Source organism: Antechinus flavipes, chromosome 1 (assembly GCF_016432865.1).
Source record: "Antechinus flavipes isolate AdamAnt ecotype Samford, QLD, Australia chromosome 1, AdamAnt_v2, whole genome shotgun sequence".
NCBI classification, from domain to species: Eukaryota; Metazoa; Chordata; class Mammalia; order Dasyuromorphia; family Dasyuridae; genus Antechinus; species Antechinus flavipes.
Genome location: NC_067398.1, coordinates 358,716,212 through 358,738,337, shown reverse-complemented (window position 1 = coordinate 358,738,337; position 22,126 = coordinate 358,716,212). Strand labels below are relative to the sequence as shown.

General features: G+C 36.4%; 1 protein-coding gene across 1 annotated transcript in view; it reads right to left on the bottom strand.

Moving 5' to 3' along the window:
- MYO5B (myosin VB) overlaps nucleotides 1-22,126 on the bottom strand; it is a 518,558-nt gene that overhangs the window by 160,239 nt on the left and 336,193 nt on the right. The window contains exons 13-14 of the mRNA XM_051969631.1: nucleotides 19,025-19,147; nucleotides 16,733-16,816 (exon numbers count right to left, since the gene is read on the bottom strand). Coding sequence (XP_051825591.1) covers nucleotides 16,733-16,816; nucleotides 19,025-19,147 — 207 coding nt within the window. The remainder of the gene's footprint in view (nucleotides 1-16,732; nucleotides 16,817-19,024; nucleotides 19,148-22,126) is intronic.

Sequence of the window (22,126 nt, the reverse complement as noted above, 5' to 3'; positions counted from 1 at the left end):
GAAACTGGCCACTCTCAGGATACATGCTACATTAAAATTTTCCCAAGAGGGGTAATATTGCAAGCTCTTTTCAGGTATGCTTAACTTTTTCTGATTGCTCTTAATGTTATTTAAGAGTCAAGGGGAATTTTATAACATTGGGGAGCTTCTCTTGGGTCTCCCAGAAAATTTACTTTTTTAAAGCCTAAAGATACTTGGATACTATTTTCAAACAGAATAAGTACTTTCTAAAGACTCATGACACCTGCTTTAAAATATTACGGTAGGAATAGCAATTAATTTTGTAATTCACTGGTGTTGAGGAGAAGGGCAAAGAAATGTAAAATAAATAAGTAGTAAAATACTTTATAGCAATCATTTGACAGCTTTGGAAAGCTAATTATAGGTATACATAGAAGTTACCTTGGAATCAACACCTATGCAGTGCTGTATTTAGTTATTAATGCATTCATCTGTGAACACAGAAGTATGGAACCAAGTTTAGGCAAGATATACTGACAGTTATGGTACAATATACCCCTCAACAATTTAATTTAAAAGGAAACAGAAAAATATAACTCTTTTTTTAGCCTATGGTTGAAAAACACTTTCCTCCTTGAACAAATCCACTAGGGTTGAAAATGTAACAGACTAATGCTGGTCTTTGGAAAGGAAATATAACAACAAAAACCTGCAAATAATCTAGATCAGGAAAAAAATGCTAAACATTGTTAATAATGGTTTTATGTAGGGTTTGACTTCTCTATCCCACGAAGACCTAATATTTGGAAACATTTTCTTGTACTTAAATTTTCAAGGGAGAAAAATCCTTTTTCTTATTGAAAGTGAGAAATAGCATGTATAATTCTGTCCATTAAATATATTTCATGCATTAAAAATTCATGCATTTCAAATTTCAATTATTACCCTTAAAAGCTCTTAACAGTAGACATCACTGTATAGAGGTTATGTTATAAGATCTAGTTTCCTAGAGCTCCAATTGTTGGTGAGATGCTGCAGGATTTCAATTCACTTAAGGAAGAGTATATTTGATTAGTAATGGTAGGTCAGAGTAACATCCTCAGGAGAGAAAGATTCTGAATTAGTCATATTTTCCTAAAGAACACTGGAGCTAGTCTGAACCTTGTCCCCCATGTTCAGCTTTGGACTGGAACAGCTCCATCAGGTACAGCATGTTTCAAACCGTTTTTCCTAAAACTACCCAGAGGAGAGAAGGAAAGAATATTCCTTTATTCAAATGTACTCTCTGATAATGCTTGTGTTATCTACCACTAAGTTATTCAAAGTAGATTGCTTTGGAAACTATCAAGAGGTATAGAGATGAGAGAGATTTTTCTTAAGTCACAGTTACAGTAAATCTATTTGCTTGAACCATAAATTCAGAAGTGTTCTCAATGTTCAACCTATATCTGAACAAGAACCCTTCTACAACAACCTTAGCAAGTGGTTTTTCTAGTCTTTGCTTGATGGCCCCAAGTAGGAGGAAACTCATGACCACTGAAGGCAACTATTTGCCTTCATTTTGGTGTGGTTCTAAGCACTAGGCAATGTCTAATCATTGTTTCTAATTTTGCTCACTGATGCAAAGTACAAAAAGTCTAACAGGGAAGCTACATGGTGCAGTAGACCAAGTGCTGAGTTCAAATTCAGCCCCAGGAACTTATTTAGCTTGTGTGAACTATTACCAATGATTTGTTAATGCCTTGGCAACTTGAAGCTGGGCAAATCACTCAACCTTATTTGCCTCATTTTTCTGTTCTGTAAAATGAGCTGGAGAAAGAATTGGCAAACCACTTCAGTATGTCTGCCTAGAAAATCCCAAAAGGAGTCACAAAGAGACAGGATTGAAAAATGACTTAATAATAACAAAAAAAGTCTAATGATTTGTAGATGTAGGCATTCCCTTCTATGGTCACACTGTGACTTATATACATTATAGGATCATAAGATCATAGATTTAGCCCTGGTGGGCCCTGTCTATATCATTTTGTCCAATCTCTCATTTTATAGAAGAGGAAGGAATATAATACACACACACACACACACACAATAAATTCAATGATGTGCCCAAATTCACAGTGGTTGTCAGTGACAGAATTGTCTGCAAACATGTCCAGATTTATAGACCAAACCCCCTCACTTGACTCAATTGTTCCTTGAAGAAACCATTCTATATCTCTCTCCCTTTTAACTACTAAATTCCTAGCACAATTTGCCTATGATGGTTGTATACATCACTTTCTCTTTTCAATCATTTGTAATCTGTATTCTCTTACTTACATCATCATTTAAACTGCTCTCTCCAAAATTAGCAATGATCTCTTGTTGACGAAACTCAATGGCTTTTGCTCAGTCCCTGTCCTTTTTGACATCTCTGAGCTAATGACATAGCTGACAACTCTGCCTGGAGATGCATTTTTGGCTATCACCATACACATGATTTTCTATTTAAGTAAGGGAATATTAACACTGAAAATACATTGATCTTTCAATAATAATGATAATATATAATAATATAACTAGATAAGCTTGCAAAGCACTTTAAAGATGTTATTTCATTTGATCTTCCCAGAAACCCAGGAATGTAAATGCTATTATCCTCATTTTACAGATGAGGAAACTGGAACAGACTTAAAGTTAAGTGACTTAAATAGCTATTAAATCCTTGAGATGGGATTTGAACTCAGATCTCCCTAACTTTGAATTCAGCATCCTGTTACACCACATAGCTAGCTAGCTATCTATCTTTCTCATTTTTGTTATTTAATTTTTTCTGGTTATACATATATATTAATTTTAAATACATATTTCTTTATTAACCGTGTTGAGAGAGCAAAATCAGAACAAAATGGAAAAACCATGAGAGAAAAAAAACAAGAAAAGTGAACATAGCTTATATGGATTTACATTCAATATCCATAGTTCTCTTTCTGGATGAAGATGGCATTTTCTAACCAAAGTAAATTGGGATTGCCTTGGATTACTGAATTGCTGAGAACCAAATCTTTCATAGTTGATCATCACACATTCTCACTGTTTTTATGTACAATGTATTCCTGGTTCTGTTAGTTTTGCTCAGCATCAGTTCATATAAATTTTTCCAGGCTTTTCTAAAATCAGTTTGTTTATCATTTTATCTATATGTTTTGAAGTACTGAAATCACTGCCTTTTAGATTTAGATTAAATTAGGAGACTGGCAAAGCAGCATGATGGGATATAAGCCTCGGCAATCACAGAACCAGGAGTGTTTATCTCTCTCTTAAAGGGAACATTTATTTTGTTCCTTTCTTAATCCCCAGTGCCTCATCAACATACAGAGCCTGGCTATATCAACCTGAAGGCATTAAGCTTTGTAATTCCTAGCATCAAAAAACATACACATCTTAAGTGTTAAAAACAAATCACTCCTTTGATAGCTTAAAAGTCATGTTCTTAAGAGGCATTTCTTTATTTAGCCATTATTTTTAGTTCTTCAGTAGCTGAGAAAAGCAATTAGCCACATTATAACTTCTTGTTCTGTATAACTGGCTATACTAATTACATTCTAATTAGCTCCACACTATTTTGCCTCTTAGTGGGTGTTATTTCTCAATAGTCTTTTCCCCTCCAGGTGAGGATAGAGGTGAAGAGTGTTAATCTCTTCACAACAATTTGTTAATGCCTTAGCAAACACATAGAAGCAAAGGAGAAACTTCTAGGACATCTGTGATTTCTCAGGATGGGGGACTCCTGGTGAAGCCCTCTACCTATGCTGATCAGCAAACATTCAATAAGTAACTGTATTTTAAGAAACACTGAGTCACTTAGTATCATTGGGAAACTAGAGATACTCTGAGAAACAAAAAGAAAGCAACCAGTAGGCATTGTCATTGACTTGATTATGTGTGACCTTGAATCTCTTTGGGACTCAGTTTCTCCATTTCAAAAAATGGAATTAGTATGGCAGGATAGGGCTTGGCGGAGGGGGAGAAGGCGGCTTTAAAAGAAAACAAAAAGCTATTTAAAAATCCCAAAGGGACAGCCATTTTTATATCTATATGATTTCAAACTCATTAAGAATCTGTTACTTACACATATGAGAGTTTATATTATACTATCCTAAGGTTATTATCCATCAAGCAGCAACTTCTGACTGTGTTCTTCTCTTGGCATATAGGATAGGAGAGTCAGTAAAACTGAGCAACTTAAAGCAGGAGTACTAATAATGTGGGGATAATGTTGGCAGCAACGGGATGGAAATCCTGGTTCTGTGTCTTAATGCCTATTTGATCATGGGGAAAGACATTTAACATTTCTGTGTCTTAATTTCCTCTATTGTAAAATGGAGGGATTGGACCCTTACAATTTAAAATACTACATAATAGATCCTTGCATTCTAACCCTCTCTGCTAAGCCCCATTCTCCTCAGCTTCTTGCAAAGAATAGAAAACAATTCACTGCCATTACTGACAGCCTCCCCATTTCTTGGACCCTTTTAGAGAGTACCCAAGGTTGGACAAAAGATCATGAAACTAGAAGGCGTGTCAGAGGACATTTGTCCCAATTTTTTCATTTTATAAATCAAGAAAGTGAGGCTCAATGGTGTCAGAAATTGAAATCAGAAGATTTCAGTGCCAGAATTCTTTCCTCTACATTATGTTCCTAAAACAAAACAAAACAAAACAAAAACATAACTCCTTCATCACTTAAGGAGGTTCAGATCTGTGGATGCTGAAGAGTTCTGCAGTTCTATGCTAAAGGGAACCCAGCCCCTGCTGATGCAGAATCTCCTACCTGCTGTGACCTGTAAGAGACTGCCCAAGCAGCTGAGAGTCCCTAGGACAAAGGCTTAGGCAGCTTAGTTGTTAGAATTCTGAGTTTTACTGAATCTTGTTGAATAGACAGACTATATATATAGCAGAAAAGAAAGTCAACTGGCTTCTGGAATCAAGAAGAGCCGAGTTCAGATCCTGCCATGAAACACACTGGTTACATAACACAAGGCAAGCCATTTAACTTCTATGTCCTAAGCAATTCTCTAAGACTGAGCTACAGAGAAGTCACCAATTTGCACTGATTGAGGGATGTTTCCCTCTCAGATGAACTCTCAGATTCAGAGCTAATTGGATTATTTATTGTTGATTTAATTAACTGTTGAATTAATTATTTGTATGTATATTTTAGAAATCATTATTATTTCTGCATATAATTTACATTAAATGAGATTGTTGTTGCTGTTGAATTGTTCCAATTGTGTCTCACTCTTCATGATCTCATTTGGGGTTTCCTTGGTAGAGATACTGGAATATCATTTCTACTTCCTTTTCCAGCTCAGTTTAGATGAGGAAACTAAGACAATTAAGTTTAAAAGACTGGCCAGTCTTACAACTAATAAATTTCTGAGGGTCAATTTGAACTCAGATCTTCCTAACTCCAAGCTTTATGGTCTATCCACTGCACCATGGCAACAGAAAAGAAATGAATGATCTCCTTGAGTGACCCATGATATAACTTTGAAGGCAATTGCCAAAGAGCTTTCCAAGAAGACTGAGGGAAACAAGACTCATGTATAGTTTGGTGAATTTGTGAAAATACTACTTCTATTTTTCATAGTCACAGCATAATAAATAGTCAGATTTAGAAGGAACCTCTGGAACCCATCTATCTATTCCAATCTATACCTGATAAGCAATCCTCTCTGATATGGCCTTGTTGAGGAACAATAAAGCTTCTGTTTGAAAAGGAAGGCACCCTGGTACATGAAGGCAATGGAATATTATTGTTCTATAAAAAATGAACAAGCTAATGATTTTAGAAAGGCCTGGAAAAATTTACACTAACCGATGCTGAGCAAAACAAGCAGAACCAGGAATACATTATACACAATGCCAGCAAGAATGTATGAAGATCAATTATGAAAAACTTGGCTCTTCTCCGTGGTTCAGTGATGTAAAGCAATCCCAATAGACTTTGGACAAAAAATGACATCTGCATCCAGAAAAAAAAAAAACCTAGGGAGACTGAAAGTAAATCAACACATGCTATGTTTACTTCTTTTTTTTTTTTGTTTGTTTGTTTGTTTTTTTGCCTCTCTCCCTTTTGTTTTGATTTTTTCTCTCAACATGATTCATAAAGCAATGTGTTAAAAAATAAATAAAAAATAAAATAAAAAGGAAGACATCCTTTCCCAATGAACTTATTTATCAGTTAAGGAGAGTTTCTCTTTACTTTGAAGCTAAATATGCCTTCCCACAATTGCTACCCAACTTTTTAACCTCATCTAACTCATCTACTCAAGCACCGGTTGAACAACCCCACTCAATCCTAATGACTAAGGTATCATTTTTCTCTAAGAAAGAACATTCCAACCTTTTAAAAATTCCCTTCTTTGGCCTGCAGTCATGGCCATGACAGGGGGATGAATTTATCAGCCACAGCAATTCCTGAAGACCATCTGTTAAATTACAAAGGAGCTGTGATCTGCAACAGTGAAATCAATGCCCACAATGATTAAATCACAGGTCACTGAAGGGTAGAATTAAAGATCCTGGACCAGTCAGAAATGCCAAAAAATAAAATGATCTGGTTTTTTTTCCAGTGGTAGATGGATAGAGAATTTGGCAGACTAATACTTAGTCTTCTTTTTTCATTGTAACTGTAATAAGAATATATCTTCATCCAAAATTTTAAAAATACCATCATCCAGTGACACAAATAATGATCATTGGAACAGGGATGTGAACTTAGTTTTTCTGAGTCTAAGGGTAGACAATGGCACTTCGTGATGAATCTTCAAATCTGACCTCAAGTATTTACAAGCTGTTGTGACATTGGGCAAATCATTTAACCCTGTTTGCCTCAATTTCCTCATTTGTAAAATGAGTTGGAGAAGGAAATGGTAAATTATTCCAGTATCTGCCAAGAAAATCCCAAAGAATCAGGCATAATTGAATAACAATTTCTGAGTCTTGTCCAATTCTTTTTCCCATTTTACCACACCACTTAGGAGTACAGTTTAAACAATAGGAGAGCAGTAAAGCAATTTCAATGAAAGGAATTAGCAGAAATGAAGTCTTCTCTCTCTCTGCTTTCTCTTCTCTCTTAAGAAAGCCTGTCACCCACTGCTCCCAGGATTCCTGGCTTAGCTCTCCTGGTGGTCTTAAGGTTGTTGACCCACTCTCTGCTCTAGGACCTGGACTGTTCAAGAGTATTCTCTGCTGCTCATCATGATTACACAAAATGCTTCCATCCCTTACTGTTTTGAGCAAGACAGGACAATGAGAAGATATCTCTGTAATTCCTATCATTCATAATACTGTCTCCCATTTCTCTTTCTCCCCCAACCCCCACTGTTATTTGTACTGGAAGATTAGGAGATATCTAAGTAATTCCGATCATTCATAACACTGTCTTCTATTTCTCTCTCATTCCTGTGATATGTAAAAAATCCCCAGCTATGTAGTCACTCCTTTTCTCTCCTTCCTTTCTTTGTGCAGAATTTTATTATGCATAAAATCCTTGAAACCTAGAAGCCTGGAGCTTAGACCCTCACAGGCCCTTAAATGATACTGGAGGAAAAAAAAGAAAACAGCTCAGCATAGTCACACAAAGCAAAGCTCTTTTCGGCCATAACTAAATCCTTGATATTCTGATATCCAAGAGCCATCTAAGAAGCCTGCGCTTCAGCAGAATATTGACTTCAGATCCTGCCTGAATGAATCCCCAGGCTTAGCACAATCAATCAGCAGGGACCATTTAGCTTTAAATTCGCCTGTGTTTAGTGGGGTTCCCTTCCTTTCTTACCCCATATCAAGTGAAATTAACTGGGCATTTCTCCAGAGTAATCGGTTTCCTACTGTATATTTGGTACCATTTAACCTGAGAAGAAGCTGACTGATTCTCTGGACCCCATCTTCTTGTTTTCCATGTTCTGGACCTTTATAAGCTAATCTGTCCATTCATTCATTCATTTTTAATTTTTTTTTTACTTTTGCTGCTTCCCTGTAAGACTCTCTTCTTCTTTTCCCTCTTGTTGAATCCTAAGAATCTTCTCCACAGAGGCCATTATCTACAAAATGGAGATATTTTTCCTGCTAGTTGGAGAAGAAAATCTGAAATGTGTCTATCTCTTTAGGAATGGATACCACCTTTTTTTCCAACCAAAGTCTCCAGTTATTAATCAATAATTTCAATAGTTCCCTAGCTCTTTTCCCTGTGCCTAATCTATTCCCCCACCTCATAACAAAATGTTTCACATACTATAGCCAGAATCCTCTAAAACCTATATTGCCAACTTGGAATCTATGAAATTTTTGTAATCATAATTTGATAACTGTATTTGAGTGTAACTGGTTTCCATTGTAATCTTTTGTATTTTACTTTATGCATTTAAAAAGATTATTCCGAGAGGATTAGATTCATCAGACTGTCAAAGAGGCCCATAACACAAAAAGATATTAAGAACTGAGAATGAAATCATTTCATGGATTTCATGAAAATTTCAAGAATTTTAGTGGTCTCTACTAGCCCTAAGAACAGTTCCTTGTCCCTTAATTGAGTAGTTCACAAACTGACTCCAACTTCCTTTCCAACTTCATTATTCACTCTGTGGACTCTTTGCTTCAGAGTTAGGCTGTTCTACTCACCTTACTCTCAAAGCTTTATGCTTTTGTGCTTTTAAGCTTCCATTTATACTGCTGCTTTTGCATGAAACATGCCCAATCTCTCCATTCCTTTTAAGTTTTACACTTCTTTATATGTATCTTACATACTTAAGCCTAGAATTTTCAGAACCAATAATTTTATTGGTATGGGTAATCCCATATAACTTGCCATGAGTGAAAAAATTTTATCTACTTTAGTGATGAGCACCTCTATACATGGGCTAGCCCTAATATAAGAAGAGATGCTCATTTGAACTCATTGAGAGATCATTTTGGAAAAAAAATCTGGAAAGACATATGAACTAAATCTGAGGGAAGTGAGCAGAATCAGCAGAACATTGTACATAATAACAGCCATATTGTGTTATGATCAATTGTGATAGACTGCTCTTCTCAAGAATATAGTGAACCAATAGATAATACTATCCACATCCAGAAAAAGAACTATGGAGTCTGAATGCAGATGGAGGCATGCTATTTTCACTTTGTTTTTTTCTTTTCTCATGGTTTTTTCCTTTTTTCTGATTTTTCTTACACAATATGATCAATGCGAAAATGTTTAATATGAAAATATGTTTAATATGATTGTACATGTATAACCTATATCAGATTGCTTGCCATCTTGGGAAGGAGGGAAGAAGAAAAAAGTTAGAAATCAAAATTTGATAAAAGTAAATGTTGAGAACTATCTTTATATGCAACTGGAAAAAATAAAATATAAATTGGGAAAGGAAAATTATCTATAAAATAAATTTACAAATACACACACATACACACTTATTTAGGTCTAATAGTAGTCAGATCTGAGGCAAGGGGGAGGGAAGAAAAATAAAGAAAAAGAGAAATTTATGTGAAAAATTTGTTTTACATTAAAAAAGAATAGCAAGTTGTACATAGTGAATTTACAGTTTCATGTGCAATCATCTTTTTATTGTATTATGTTAAAGAAATGCTTGTTTTATTCCATAAATTTAAAAAATAAATGAAAATTAAAAATAAAGAGAGACGCTCATCCAAGTCTGTTGACAGGCCTATTCTTAACTCCTGTTGGCTTTTGGATCTGGTATAGCAAGACCAAGGTAGAATAGCACAGACATTGAGTGGCCAAGGTCATTTCCACCTAAGTCCTCTGACTTTGGTGCCTTGAATATTGCTGAATACAAATTTGACCACTAACAGGATTTTTGCCATGCATGTCCTTTTGAAATAGATCAAATTATAACAGGAGAGGAAGAAGATGAAATAAATAAAAAAGAAGAAAAAAGAAGTATCTTTTGATAAGACAATGATAGAAATCACTTAACAATGGTTTCCAGCTTACACAGTTTACTGTTGCCTAAAGTCTTTCCTCTGCTAATTAGTTCCTATTTATTCTATAAGTCTTTAAAGTTTGGGGTTGACACCTTCCAATTCACCATAGAATTTGAGACCTCTTGGTTAGCCTCAACTTGGTTCAACCTATCTAACAAAATGGTTTATCAAGGTATGACTGCTGGGTATTCTACAGCTTTTTGGAGCCACTGGTGAAAGTTAGGTGGAACAAATGGACATGAAAGGTGGAAAGAAGTCTTGTAAAGGGCCTGGAAGCCTTTATCCCAAAGGTACTAGTCTTGCCTGAAATCACACTATATCCCCTTTTAAAAACTTTATCCATTGTATAACTTGTTTTGTATAGAGTTGCTTGCTAATGTTTTTCCCATTAGACTGTAAGCTCCTGAGAGCAAGGATTGGCTTTTGCCTCTTTTTATGTCTTTAGCTCTTTGCACAATGTCTGACACATAGTAGATGGTTAATAAATCATTAATTAATAAACACTTGTTCCTACGTATAAATCAGTACTTAAGCTATTATTTCTACCTTAAATGAGCTCATTCCTGACCTAGAATGCCATCTCCATTTTTCTAACATTCATCAAGAAGACCAGAGGTCAAGCATGTCATTTAAGCTGTGTGCCTCTGGAGAAAGATCATCACTTCAGTTTCTTCAACTGAGAAATTGGTATCATATTACTTTTCTTATAGAATGAGGAAAAATATTTTTGTAACTTAAAATATCATTAGAGTTGTTTTTGCTCTTCATAGTCCAGCTCACATCCTTTTTTGATAAAACCTCCCTTGACTTTTCTAGCCTAAAGTGACTGCTTTCTCATTTCCTATCGTATTTATTGCTGAAGAAATATATTGAACAACTGTACTATTTTTTGTTGCTTTTTGCTTTTGAAGCCTGTGAGTTTTGGAGGATAAGAATTCTGTTTTCTCTATTTCTTATCTCTAATCACTATCAAGTACAATCTTATGTACATAAGATTCCTTTAAACAACATGTAAGTATTTAATAAATGGATCTTGATTTGGCACTATATATTATGGCATTACTAAGAAAAGACTATTCAAGACTGTTTGGCTTAATCAAGGATAAGAATGATGGAATCTTAGCTACTGCCCCAGCCTCAGTTTCCTGACTCTCTCTCATGGGCCTCAAAGAACTTTTTGCCTTTTCTATGCATATGCTGCTACTATATTCCTTCCTTCCCTATCTCCCTACTTCCTGCTTTTCTTCTCCTCTACCCTCTCTCTCCCTCCCTGAAACAAAAGGATTTTTACCATGCATGTCCTTTTGAAATAGATCAAATTACAACAATTTTTTCCATGCCCATCTTATCTGAGATTGTCTGATTTACCTGTATTGCCCTATTCTCCTGGTTTTTTCTCCCTTTCTCTTCTCAATATAATCCTTTGCCTTACTCTATTGACCTGCCTGTATTCTTTAAGGAAGAGCCTGCACAGTGGGTCACCCCAATAAATGCCCATGCTTAATTCTGAAATGGTTTGAGTCTATATTCTTTCAATGATAATACCAGCAATATATGCACTGGTATCCCCAACATTTTTGGCACCCAATGTGGGAAAGTCTTAACTCTGATCTTCGCCAACTCAAGGTAAGCTCATTCCCTTCACAGGTGGAACCCCTAGCAGCTGGCTAGAAAGGCTGTGGGAAAGATTCCCTTCCTCTCTGCCAGCCTCTCACCTTGCCCCCTCCCATCCTAGAACCCAGTAAGTTCTCACTAGAGGGGGGAATGCTCCATTTGAGAACCTTGTGACTCTTCTTCCCACAGGGCCTCAGTGTATGGAGATGAATGACTGAAAGGAGAGACTGATTTTCCTGTGCCTATAGGATAATGAGAGCCCCATTCCATACCATGGGACTCACTGCTAGGCTGATTTCTGCAGAACTTGGTCTACAGAACTTAAAAAAGCAGGATCTTAAATTCACCTGCAATATTGCATAGCCTCAGTATAATCTAGAAGATCAAGAAAAGTCACCCATTTTTGGTTCTGTAATTGGCTGTTTTGTCACCACAAAGAAAAATGGACTGATGTCCTACAAATCCAAGCCTTCATGGCTCTTTCAGAGAACTCCACACTGTGGCAGCAATACAGAATGCTTTTGATAAAATTTGAATTAAGAAAAGAGGAAAGAATGCAGATGACTCTCTCTTCTTTGCTCCTGAGCCTCAGAAGCTCTATCATACATCCCAATGAGCAGTGCTTATCAGGAAGCCCACTCCCTCCTATAGGACCCCGCTTCTTATTCCTTATTATCAGTACTCCCAAATCCCTAATCCTTATGAATGAGAGCGCCCCCCTTCCTTCACCATGCCAATTCCCCCCAAATCTATGGCTGCTACCTCGAAACTTTATTTGTTGAGAGAGATGGCTAATAGTTGAGGGGGAACTTTGAGGGTCCATGTGCCCTTCTCCTTGTCTAACCTTTCTCAGGTCAAAGAAAAACTTGGCTTTTATTCTGAGGACCCCACCAAATTTATTGAGGATTTTGAAGCCATGACTTTCCAGTTTTACTTAACATGGAGGGCCATTGCTCTTACAGAGGAAAAGAATCATAGGGCTAGGACAAGGAACAGAGAACAAGCTCAAATTTTAGCTGCCACAACATCCAGTGCCAAAAAGATCCCTGCCTGGAGGGGAAAATCATGCTTTCAGTTCCATAAAAAAGATCAGTGATCTCAAGAATGTCCTTTCCTCAATGTGACCAAGAAGGACAGCAGAAGAAAGACTGTCCTCAGAAAGATCAACCTGCCTCCTCCCAGTATTCGGTATCCAAATCTCTCAGTGGCTTCATTCTACCCACAGACCTAATCCCAGTTGACCCCAACCCTCTGGTCCTTAGGCATTGTTTATCATTCTCTCTCTCTCAATTCTCCTCTGTTACAGCCCTTCGCTGTTGTGAAATCAAAATAATAATTGTAAGTAATGATTATAAATCGTTTTAACACAGAGATTAGAATATACTAAGCAGTACATTATTATTTCTTAAAATTGTTTTTATTATCTCTTTCTATTGGATAAATGATTATCTGTGTAAGGTAATTTGGAAAAATATTCAGCCAAATTAAGGTCAACTGATTAGTAATTAATGAGATCCCAAAATCTGGGCTCCCCAGGAATAGGAGGATAGTATATAGAAGAAAGAATTTCTTTTTCTTGTTCTCGCTCCATCCCTAAGGGAGGGGAGGAAGGAGAGGGAGAAGGACAGGGAGAGGGAAGGGAGAAAGGGGAGAGAGAAGGAAAAGACAGAAAGAAAATATACTCAGTGCCATGAAGATAATTTCAGATATGATGGTAAAAGCATGGGCAGGAAAGGGAAGTCATAATCTGTTTGAAATGATAGTGTGAACAGAGGAGTTGAGAATTTAGAAACTTTGATATAGTTTTGAGTTTTGAATTCAAGCATAATTGTCTGATGTATCATTAAGTCATTAATCAACCATTCAAGAAAAATATCACTACTACTCAAAGGACTGTGATTCTTAACTGTTATAAGTAGGCTAAAGTTTCACCTAAACTTTAAAAGCTTAAAGTGGGATACTTCTGGCTCAGTTTCCCATTATGTTCCTTTGACCAGGAATGTTTGCCTTCTGATTATTCTGGAGTATAGCAATGAGATGAAATTGTTACTGCATGCTTGGTTGTCAACTGTGACTCTTACGTGAAGTCAAACAGAGGTAAGGATGCAGTAGCCTACCATATATACGCTTTTAGGCTTAAGCCTAGAGGGCTAATTTGAGGTTCTTATAATTATACCCCTGCTTTTTTCTTTTCTAGCAATTTTCTATAATCAAAGCAAGTAGTCAGTGGAAGACATGAACACAATATAAAAGATCTTGCTGTTTTAAATTTTAAAATATGTAGTCATTATGTCCTAAACAATCAAGTAAATGAGCATTTGGCCTAGTTGTGTGTATATGTATGTATGAAATATATACACACATGTATATTGTATATGTATGTTTATATGAATATATTTATATGAAATAAGGTACTTAAATGTTCAAAAATGATATAAGAATAATTGGGTATTGTCTGTCTGTGGCATCTAGTTGGTATTCTATTGATTACTGAACCTGAATCAGAAATATCATCAGCATGGTTTGTTCACCCTGGCTCCCCAGTTTCACTCTCAGTTTTGGTGACTCCTCTTTGAGGCTTATTCATCAACAATACCCTTTGCTTCACTACTGCTAACAATTCTGTAAATCTCACTGCATCTAACGCCATTGTGAAAACTGAGCACATTGTTTTTTTTTTTTTTTAATTACACTTGAATGTTTTGTTTTAACATCAAAGAGAAATACTATTATAACCCCAACCTCTCCCTTTTTAATTCTTCTCATGCTGAATGTAGTTTTTGTTCTGTTCTCAATAATACTTTCTTTATTGATCCTTATCCCCCTAAATGTACCCTTCTGTCTCATGGTTCCTTATACTAGGCAACTCTTTTAATGCTCATCAGCCAGCCCTTACTAATCAATTTATACTTCCTCCCCTTCACACCCACACACACTCAAGTGTCTTCTTCATAATTTCAAGAACTCGTCTGGGCCAACTCCCATTCCCTCAAAGGTCTCCCAATACCTCTCGACTCCTTGGCCAATGGAGTCCCAGAAACTGCATCACTTTGGACTACTTCCTTGCCTCTGAAAGGGGTGTTCGTGCTTTGGCCCTGTTTTGTTTATAGGAATACCTCCTATCAAGTCAAATTACAAGCTGAATGGATCCTCGAGAAGGCTGATTAGATCTGTGACCTCCATCAGCAGCTACTTTCAAAGAGTTCTGGGTCAAACTCCTGGGGATCCAGGTTTCTTTCTCTTCCGTTCCCTCTATTGACCTCTTTTCTAAATGCTATTTTGCTTGTGATATTTGGACCTTGCCTTTTAAACCCTGTAATAAGATCTGTGTCCTACCAATTAACCGCAATCAGATTTCAGATGGCCTTAAACAGGAGAGAGATTAACCTCAGCCTTTGGAAGGGATGTCTTACTCCCTGGATGCTACTATTTACAGACATCTTCTCCCTCTCATGACTGGGCCTTTAGGCAAGGCTAACTCTATGCCCTTTCTCAGTCTGAAGTTACGAAGATGAGACCTTCATCCCTAGTACCAAGTGAATTTGGGTCCCAGTTCTTTGAGGGGGAACATAATGGAATTTTAGTGGCTACCTCAACTCTAAATCTTGACTCTCTATCTCATGGATCTCACTAGAACAAAAAGATTTTTTCCATGCATATCCTATCTGAGTTAGATTTAATCACAGGGATTTTTTCCCTGTGACCATTTTATCTGAGATTGTCCAATTTTCCTGTCTTGCCCAATTCTCCTGTTCTTTCTTACTCTTACTTCTCAATATAATCCCTTGCTTTACTCTGTAGGCCTTCCTCTCTCTTAAAGAGGAAGACTGCAGGGTGCAGCTCCCAATAAACACCCATGCTGATTTGGAGATGGTTTCACCCTGAATTCTTTCAAAGATGATCCTACAACATATGCCCTGGAACCCCAATAAGGGGACTGATAGCCAACCCTAGTCAGGTATTTACGGCCATCATATCCTGAGCTTTCAACAGGTAAAGGGTGTGAAGATTGCGTTAGCACCCTGGATGCCTTAGAATCAGCCAGAGTCAGGATAAGCAAAAGTCCTTGGTCTTTATTCTTGGTCTTTAGAGGTAGAAGTAAACAGGATGGACACAGGATCTCCATGACCTTCCTTCTCTTTGTCTACCGCCAAAGTGACTCTGGCTTGTCTTACTCCACCTTCTTATCCTTCCCACAATTCTCTGTATACACCAAAAGATTGAACCAGCACAGAATAGTGGGAAGGGTGATTTTCCAAGCATATGCTAATAGAGTACTACCCAATTGGCAATTAGCCTTAAGTGCTCAGTTGTCTGACCCCAGTGTATCAACTCAAGAGTTTCAGCCCTTTACATAAAGGGAGGAGGGAAAGATGTTGCACAATTAATGTTGGCAGCAATATAACATAGCCTCTAGGAAAATTCAGGAAATAACCTGGTCTAACACAGGAGGCTAAGAGTAGAGGGTAGAAAGACTTGGGTTCTATTATTTAGATTGCTCATTGTTATTGAGATAACTGAAAATATCTTCTGGTATTTTATTTTTTCTACTTATAAAATTGGCACAATGTTTGCTACCTACCATAATTATGTCCAGGAAAGAAGAAACCAATAAACTTTATGGGAAAATTTTGGAGACACAGAAAATTTCTCATGGGTATCAGCTTCATTTGTTTCCCTAAACTCTGACTCTGACATTGTAAAACAAGTGATAAGGACTACGGTTATCTGTTTCAGTAGGGATACAGCCATTTTATGTCCAAATTCAGGATATCAGGGATAGAATTTGATAAGCCCTAGAAAAATTGGATTTTCTTTTTTTCTTCTCCATTCATTTCTCACATTGTTCTCTTTCTCCCTGTCTGCTGATTCTCTTGTTTTCTCTCCTGTTTATTGGCCACTCAGCCACATGACAGCCTAGTACACTACCTTTTAATACCCTCTCCCAATATATTTCATCTTTGAAGCAATTAGAAGTAGGGATTACATGGTGAAAGGAAATGCCATTGTTGGTAGCAGTCTTTGCTGCCCCCACATAACTTCCTCTTTGGAAGACTCCAGGGTGGGGACTATAGATAGGTTCCATATCCATTAATCTTATTTCTCCAACTCTCAGCTCATAGTAACCATTAACTCAATCCTTTTTTGGGGGTTGTTTGTTTACCTTGCTGGCTTTCAGGATGTTGATTTGTTCTTCATACACAGTGTCTCTGTTTTTCTCCAGAAATCCATCGGAGTGGTACTCCACCTATAACCCGATGTTGTAGGAAAAAAAGGACAAAGAAGTCAGAACTTCAATCAGAGCAGCCCAACTACAATTTGCAGTCTTCAGAAGCTACTACATAAGGCAGCATGAGATAGTAAGTAGTATATTGGTTTGGAAAGCAAGAGAGCCAAAAATTGGAGGTCATCTCATTTTTATAATATTTTCCTAAATTATCCTTAATCATCTCATCTTCATAACATTCTTCTAAGTAGGTACAAACAATGAGAAAACATGGGAAAAAATCCCATATTTGTTGTACGTTCCTTTAACCAAATTTCAATACTCTTATGGGACTATGTTCCAAAGCACAAGTTCCTCCTGTGCAGAGAGTTAAATTAGTCTTGACTTTGGGTCATTTCACAAGAAACATATGAAAATTAGAAATTACACAAAATATTGATTAGGGAGTACTTTATGTTACATTATTATTTTTAAATGACTCTTTATAGAATTCCTTTACATGGAAACTTTGTCTAGTATATTTAAAACAGAAACTATTTACAAAAAATTATTTCTGTCCAACTTTTTAGGAAGATACCCCTGCTTAATGCTTTTACAAACAGAAAAACTAGCTAGCACCATAGAAAATTATTGGGGTTGAACTATAATGTCTTAATTGTTAAATGTGTGATTTTCCCCATAATTAGCACTGTTTCTTCCATAGGAAATAGTATTAATGATTAGCTATTCCAAAAAAATTTATCCCTTATTTTAACCAAAAATAATATCACAAATTGAAAATATGGGCATCTAGATGGTATAGTGGATAGAACACTGGCCCTGAAATAAGGAGGACCTGAGTTCAAATCTGGCCAAGGCAATCCCAATAAACTTTGGATAGAAAACACCATCTGCATCCAAAAAAAGAACTATGGAGACTGAATATAAATCAACACATGCTATGTTCACTTCTTTTTTTCAATTTCTTTTTCTCCTATGGTTTTTCCTTTGGTTCTTATTTTTCTCTCCCAATATGATTTATAAAGAAATGTGTATAAAATTTTTAAAAATTTAATTCAATTAAAAAAAATCTGACCTCTGACACTTATTAGCTGTGTGATCCTGGGCAAGTCATTTAACTACAATTGCCTTGCCAAATTAAATAAATAAATGAATACAAATCAAAAGAGAAAATATGGCAACTCAAAGATTCATGTTTAGGGCACTCTTTAACATTTGGCAGTCAAGTGTTTAATGGAGAAACTCTTTGAATTTAAGTAAGCCAGTCCTTAAATTATAATTGTGGCCATATTCGAAGCCTTTTCAGCTTGGTAAAACCTGCCAGTGCCCATGCACTACTGAAGGCATAGTTTTCAGGAAAGAAGACATGGTTTTCATTATTTCACTTTACCCAAAACCTCCAGAGTCCATATAGAGGCTCATAACTGAATGTGGGAGTTGTGAAATGATGATTTCTTAACAGTAAATATTTGATTTGTGTGTCTATTTTATATACCTACATACCCAGGGTTGTGTAAAAATTTTTCATTTCAACAGTAGAAAAGATTAAGAAGCCCTGGACTAGAGAATGAATTATTTGCCCTTCTGCCAAAACATGCCTCCATGACAATGGGAAGTAATAGAAATCATTCCATGTAATTACATAGCTTATAATTATAGGAATTACATATATGTATGAGAACTAAGATGAATTAGCAGTCTCAAAGTCAGGAAGAACCGAGTTCCAATCTTGCCTCTCATACATACTGATTGTATGACCCTTATATAAGCTTTCAGGGAAGCTTCCAACATATATTGTAGACAATTTTCTCATTGGAAGTATTCTATACCAATGACAGTACAGGTCCTGTTCCTATTTTACACATGTTTCTCTCTCTCTCTCTCTCTCTCTCTCTCTCTCTCTCTCTTTCTCTCCACACACACACACACACACACACACACACATACACATACACATCCCTCACAAGAAAGATAAGTCCTCCTGAAACATTTAAGCAAGTGTGAGTCCTATCTCCCACTATCAATCTTCAAAAGAGCATTGATAATTAGATTACATTTCAGGAATATTCTAGTTAAGGCAGATGCACAGGACAGAGAGGAAAATAAATTACAAGCCTTCATAGGAGACATTCAAAGTAATCAAATTCAAAGAAAGAGCTTAGTTCACAGGCCCATATGATAGGACTTTTCATGGTAACAAGGCTTCCAAAAAAAAAAAAAAACACTCACCTTATCTGCAAAATGTAAGACAATGAAAGAGGTATTGGACATTCTGGGTTTCTGAAAGTGCTGGCTGCTGGAATGCCGGTCATATAATTTTTGAGCCCAATTCTGATCCGTGCCTTTGGGAACCTATAGAATTACAGAGTGTAGAAAGTTATGTTAAGGAAAATAAACAGCAAAGGGAAGATTAGTCAGTCATTCAGCAAGGATGGATTCGCTGGAAACATAATAAAGCTCTGGGCCCTGTTGTCTAATTAATAGAAGATATGAAGATATATAAACATAAAGGTTCTGGGTCCAAAGTATCACTTTAGAGTTTTCTGTGTGCCAGGTTTCCATAAATATCTTCAGGAGCTGCAATATTCAGGAAATATTCAGTTCTGAAATTCTTAGATTGTGGGAACTGGATGAAGAGAAACTACTAGAGGAACTACACAATCCATTTTACATTCTTAGTAGAATGTTCCCCTCTGCTCCAATCAGACCAGTCTCCTGATGCTACTCATGCTCCTTTTCTCCTCCCTGGTTCCATTCATTTTATTCCCCTCACCTAGAATACTCTGTCTCAGTCATATTTTATCTATTCTTCAAGGTTTAGTTGGAGCCTCACCTCCTCCAACTGGAGTTGTTGTTCCTCCTTCATTCTTGAAGAAAGCCAATAACATAATAGGATGATATCTTGTCTTGTATGTGAATTGAATTCAAGTGAGGTTAGCTATACAAAGCCATCAGTCTCACTTTCTCCTCTAGAATCATGGAAATCCAGTGGCAAGACAAAAGTCAAGACAATTGGCAATGATACAGGATGTGGTGGGTGATCTTAGCCTTTTAAAAATCAAAATCTCCCAAGTTTCAATCTGTGTGGGGCAGTGTCCAACAAATTATCCCTAACTATAGCATACATCACTATTTTTTCCCTCTGACCTATAGAACATACAACCATAGATTTAGGGGTAGAAAAAACTTGAGAGGTTAACAAATTCAACCCCCTCATTTTATAGATGAGAAAATTAAAAGTTTATGTCCATTCAACAACAATACTATATGATGATCATTTCTGATGGACGTAGCCCTCTTTAACAATGAGATGAACCAAATCAGTTCCAACAGAGCAGATGAACTGAACCAGCTACACCCAATGAAAGAACTCTGGGCAATGACCATGAACCAATCCCTCTATTTTTGCCCACCTGTATTTTTTATTTCCTTCACAGGTTAATTGTACATTATTTCAGAGTCTGACTCTTTTTGTACAACAAAATAACTGTTTGGACATGTATACATATATTGTATTTAACTTATACTTTAACATATTTAACATGTATTGGTCAACCTGCCATCTAGGGGAAGGGGTGGGGGGAAGGAGGGGAAAAGTTGAAACAAAGGTTTAGCAATTGTCAATGCTGAAAAATTACCCATACATATAACTTGTAAATAAAAAGCTATAATAAAAAAAAGCTTATGTCCAAGATCATATAGTTATTAAGTCTCTGAGTCAAAATTTGAATCCAGGTTTTCTTAACTCCAAGTCCAGTACTCTATTACGCTAAGCACTCAAATCCAACTTCTTTAAAAAAACAAGATTCAGAGGTGAGGTTCAGAGAATTTAATCATATTTCCCCAAGTAAATCAAGACTTCTTTTAAGACTGGGGTTCTTAATTTAAGGTCCATGAACTTAAAATAAGTCAATAGAGTTTATTTTAATGTGATTGATTTCCTTTACAATCTTATGTATTTCCCTTTATACATTTTAAAAGATCCTTCTTAACAAAGATTCACAGACTTTTACAGATCAGGATGAGGGGACCCATGCATGATAAGAAATTCTGCTCTATGAAAGGCCCCCTTTGTATCAGCATCTTGGGCAGTGTAACACTGGTAGACTCAATCAATCCTTGGCTGACATATTCGATTTCTTTCCACTTCCTCTGAAAGTTATCCACAGGACATCACACAGACTGAGTTCAGGGAAAAGAAAAGCTATAAATAGACCCTAGATAATAATTTGTTGGAAACCTAGTTATTGAGTTGGTCTCCCCATAAAGAAAGATAACATGATATCTTTGACAATGGCTTCTCACCATCAAGTTTGTTAAAAATAATATGGCAAGACTTCAACCCACCCGAATGGTTTAGGGAATAGACCGTCCTGCCTACTGCAATGTTCGGTTTACTCAAGTCAATGGTGCTGCGGCCCCCAACCATCTTCCCCTTGCCCTAGTGCCAAGTTCCTACTTTGAGATTTAAAAAAAATTCCTCTGGACAGATACTTATCATGTCTTCACAACTTGTTCCAAAATGCTGAAAATCACTTTGCACTGCAAATAATACTCTGGAAACCACTAATACAGCTTGGGTTTCAATACCTTATGGTGACTTTTCTATTTGTGGAGGATTCCTTATGCTCATCAGATAGGTTTGTAGTGTGTATGTGTGTGTGTGTGTGTGTGTGTGTGTGTGTGTGTATACATATATAAATTATATAAATTTTATATACACATATATAAATTAATGATTCAATTCAGGATCCCAATTACAATTTAATTCATGTGTACTTCAGTAATTCTGAATTTTAATTCAGAAAGGAATATGGAATTGAACTCTGAAGATGGAGTTTGATAGGCAAATCATTCATGGTTAACTGGTTTCTAGAAGCATGTTTATCTTCTGAAGAGATACTTTTCAAACACTCGAAAAGCACCCAACTGTATACATTGTTTAACCCAATATAATTTAACAAATATTTATTTACTCAAAATATATCAGTCTTTTGCCAAGCATTAAAAATAGAAAAGAAGAATAAGGTAGCTTATCATATGTTTGACTTGGGGGGCAGGAAAGAGTGGAGTCCAAATCATCCCTACCCCAACAGCATATCAGGAGGCACTAATGAGAGTACACCTACTCATGTCGCAAGAATGATCATCAATAACTTCTTAAATGAGTTAGAACCTAATTTGTATCAGTGGAGGATTCAGGAGAGAAGATGTGACTTATATAAACATACCACTTAAGCAGTTATGTGATGAGCCAATTATAAACCCCGATTCTAACTTTGCTGACATTAACGAGTTGGATTTTTTCAAGAAATAGCTTGTCGTTCAGAG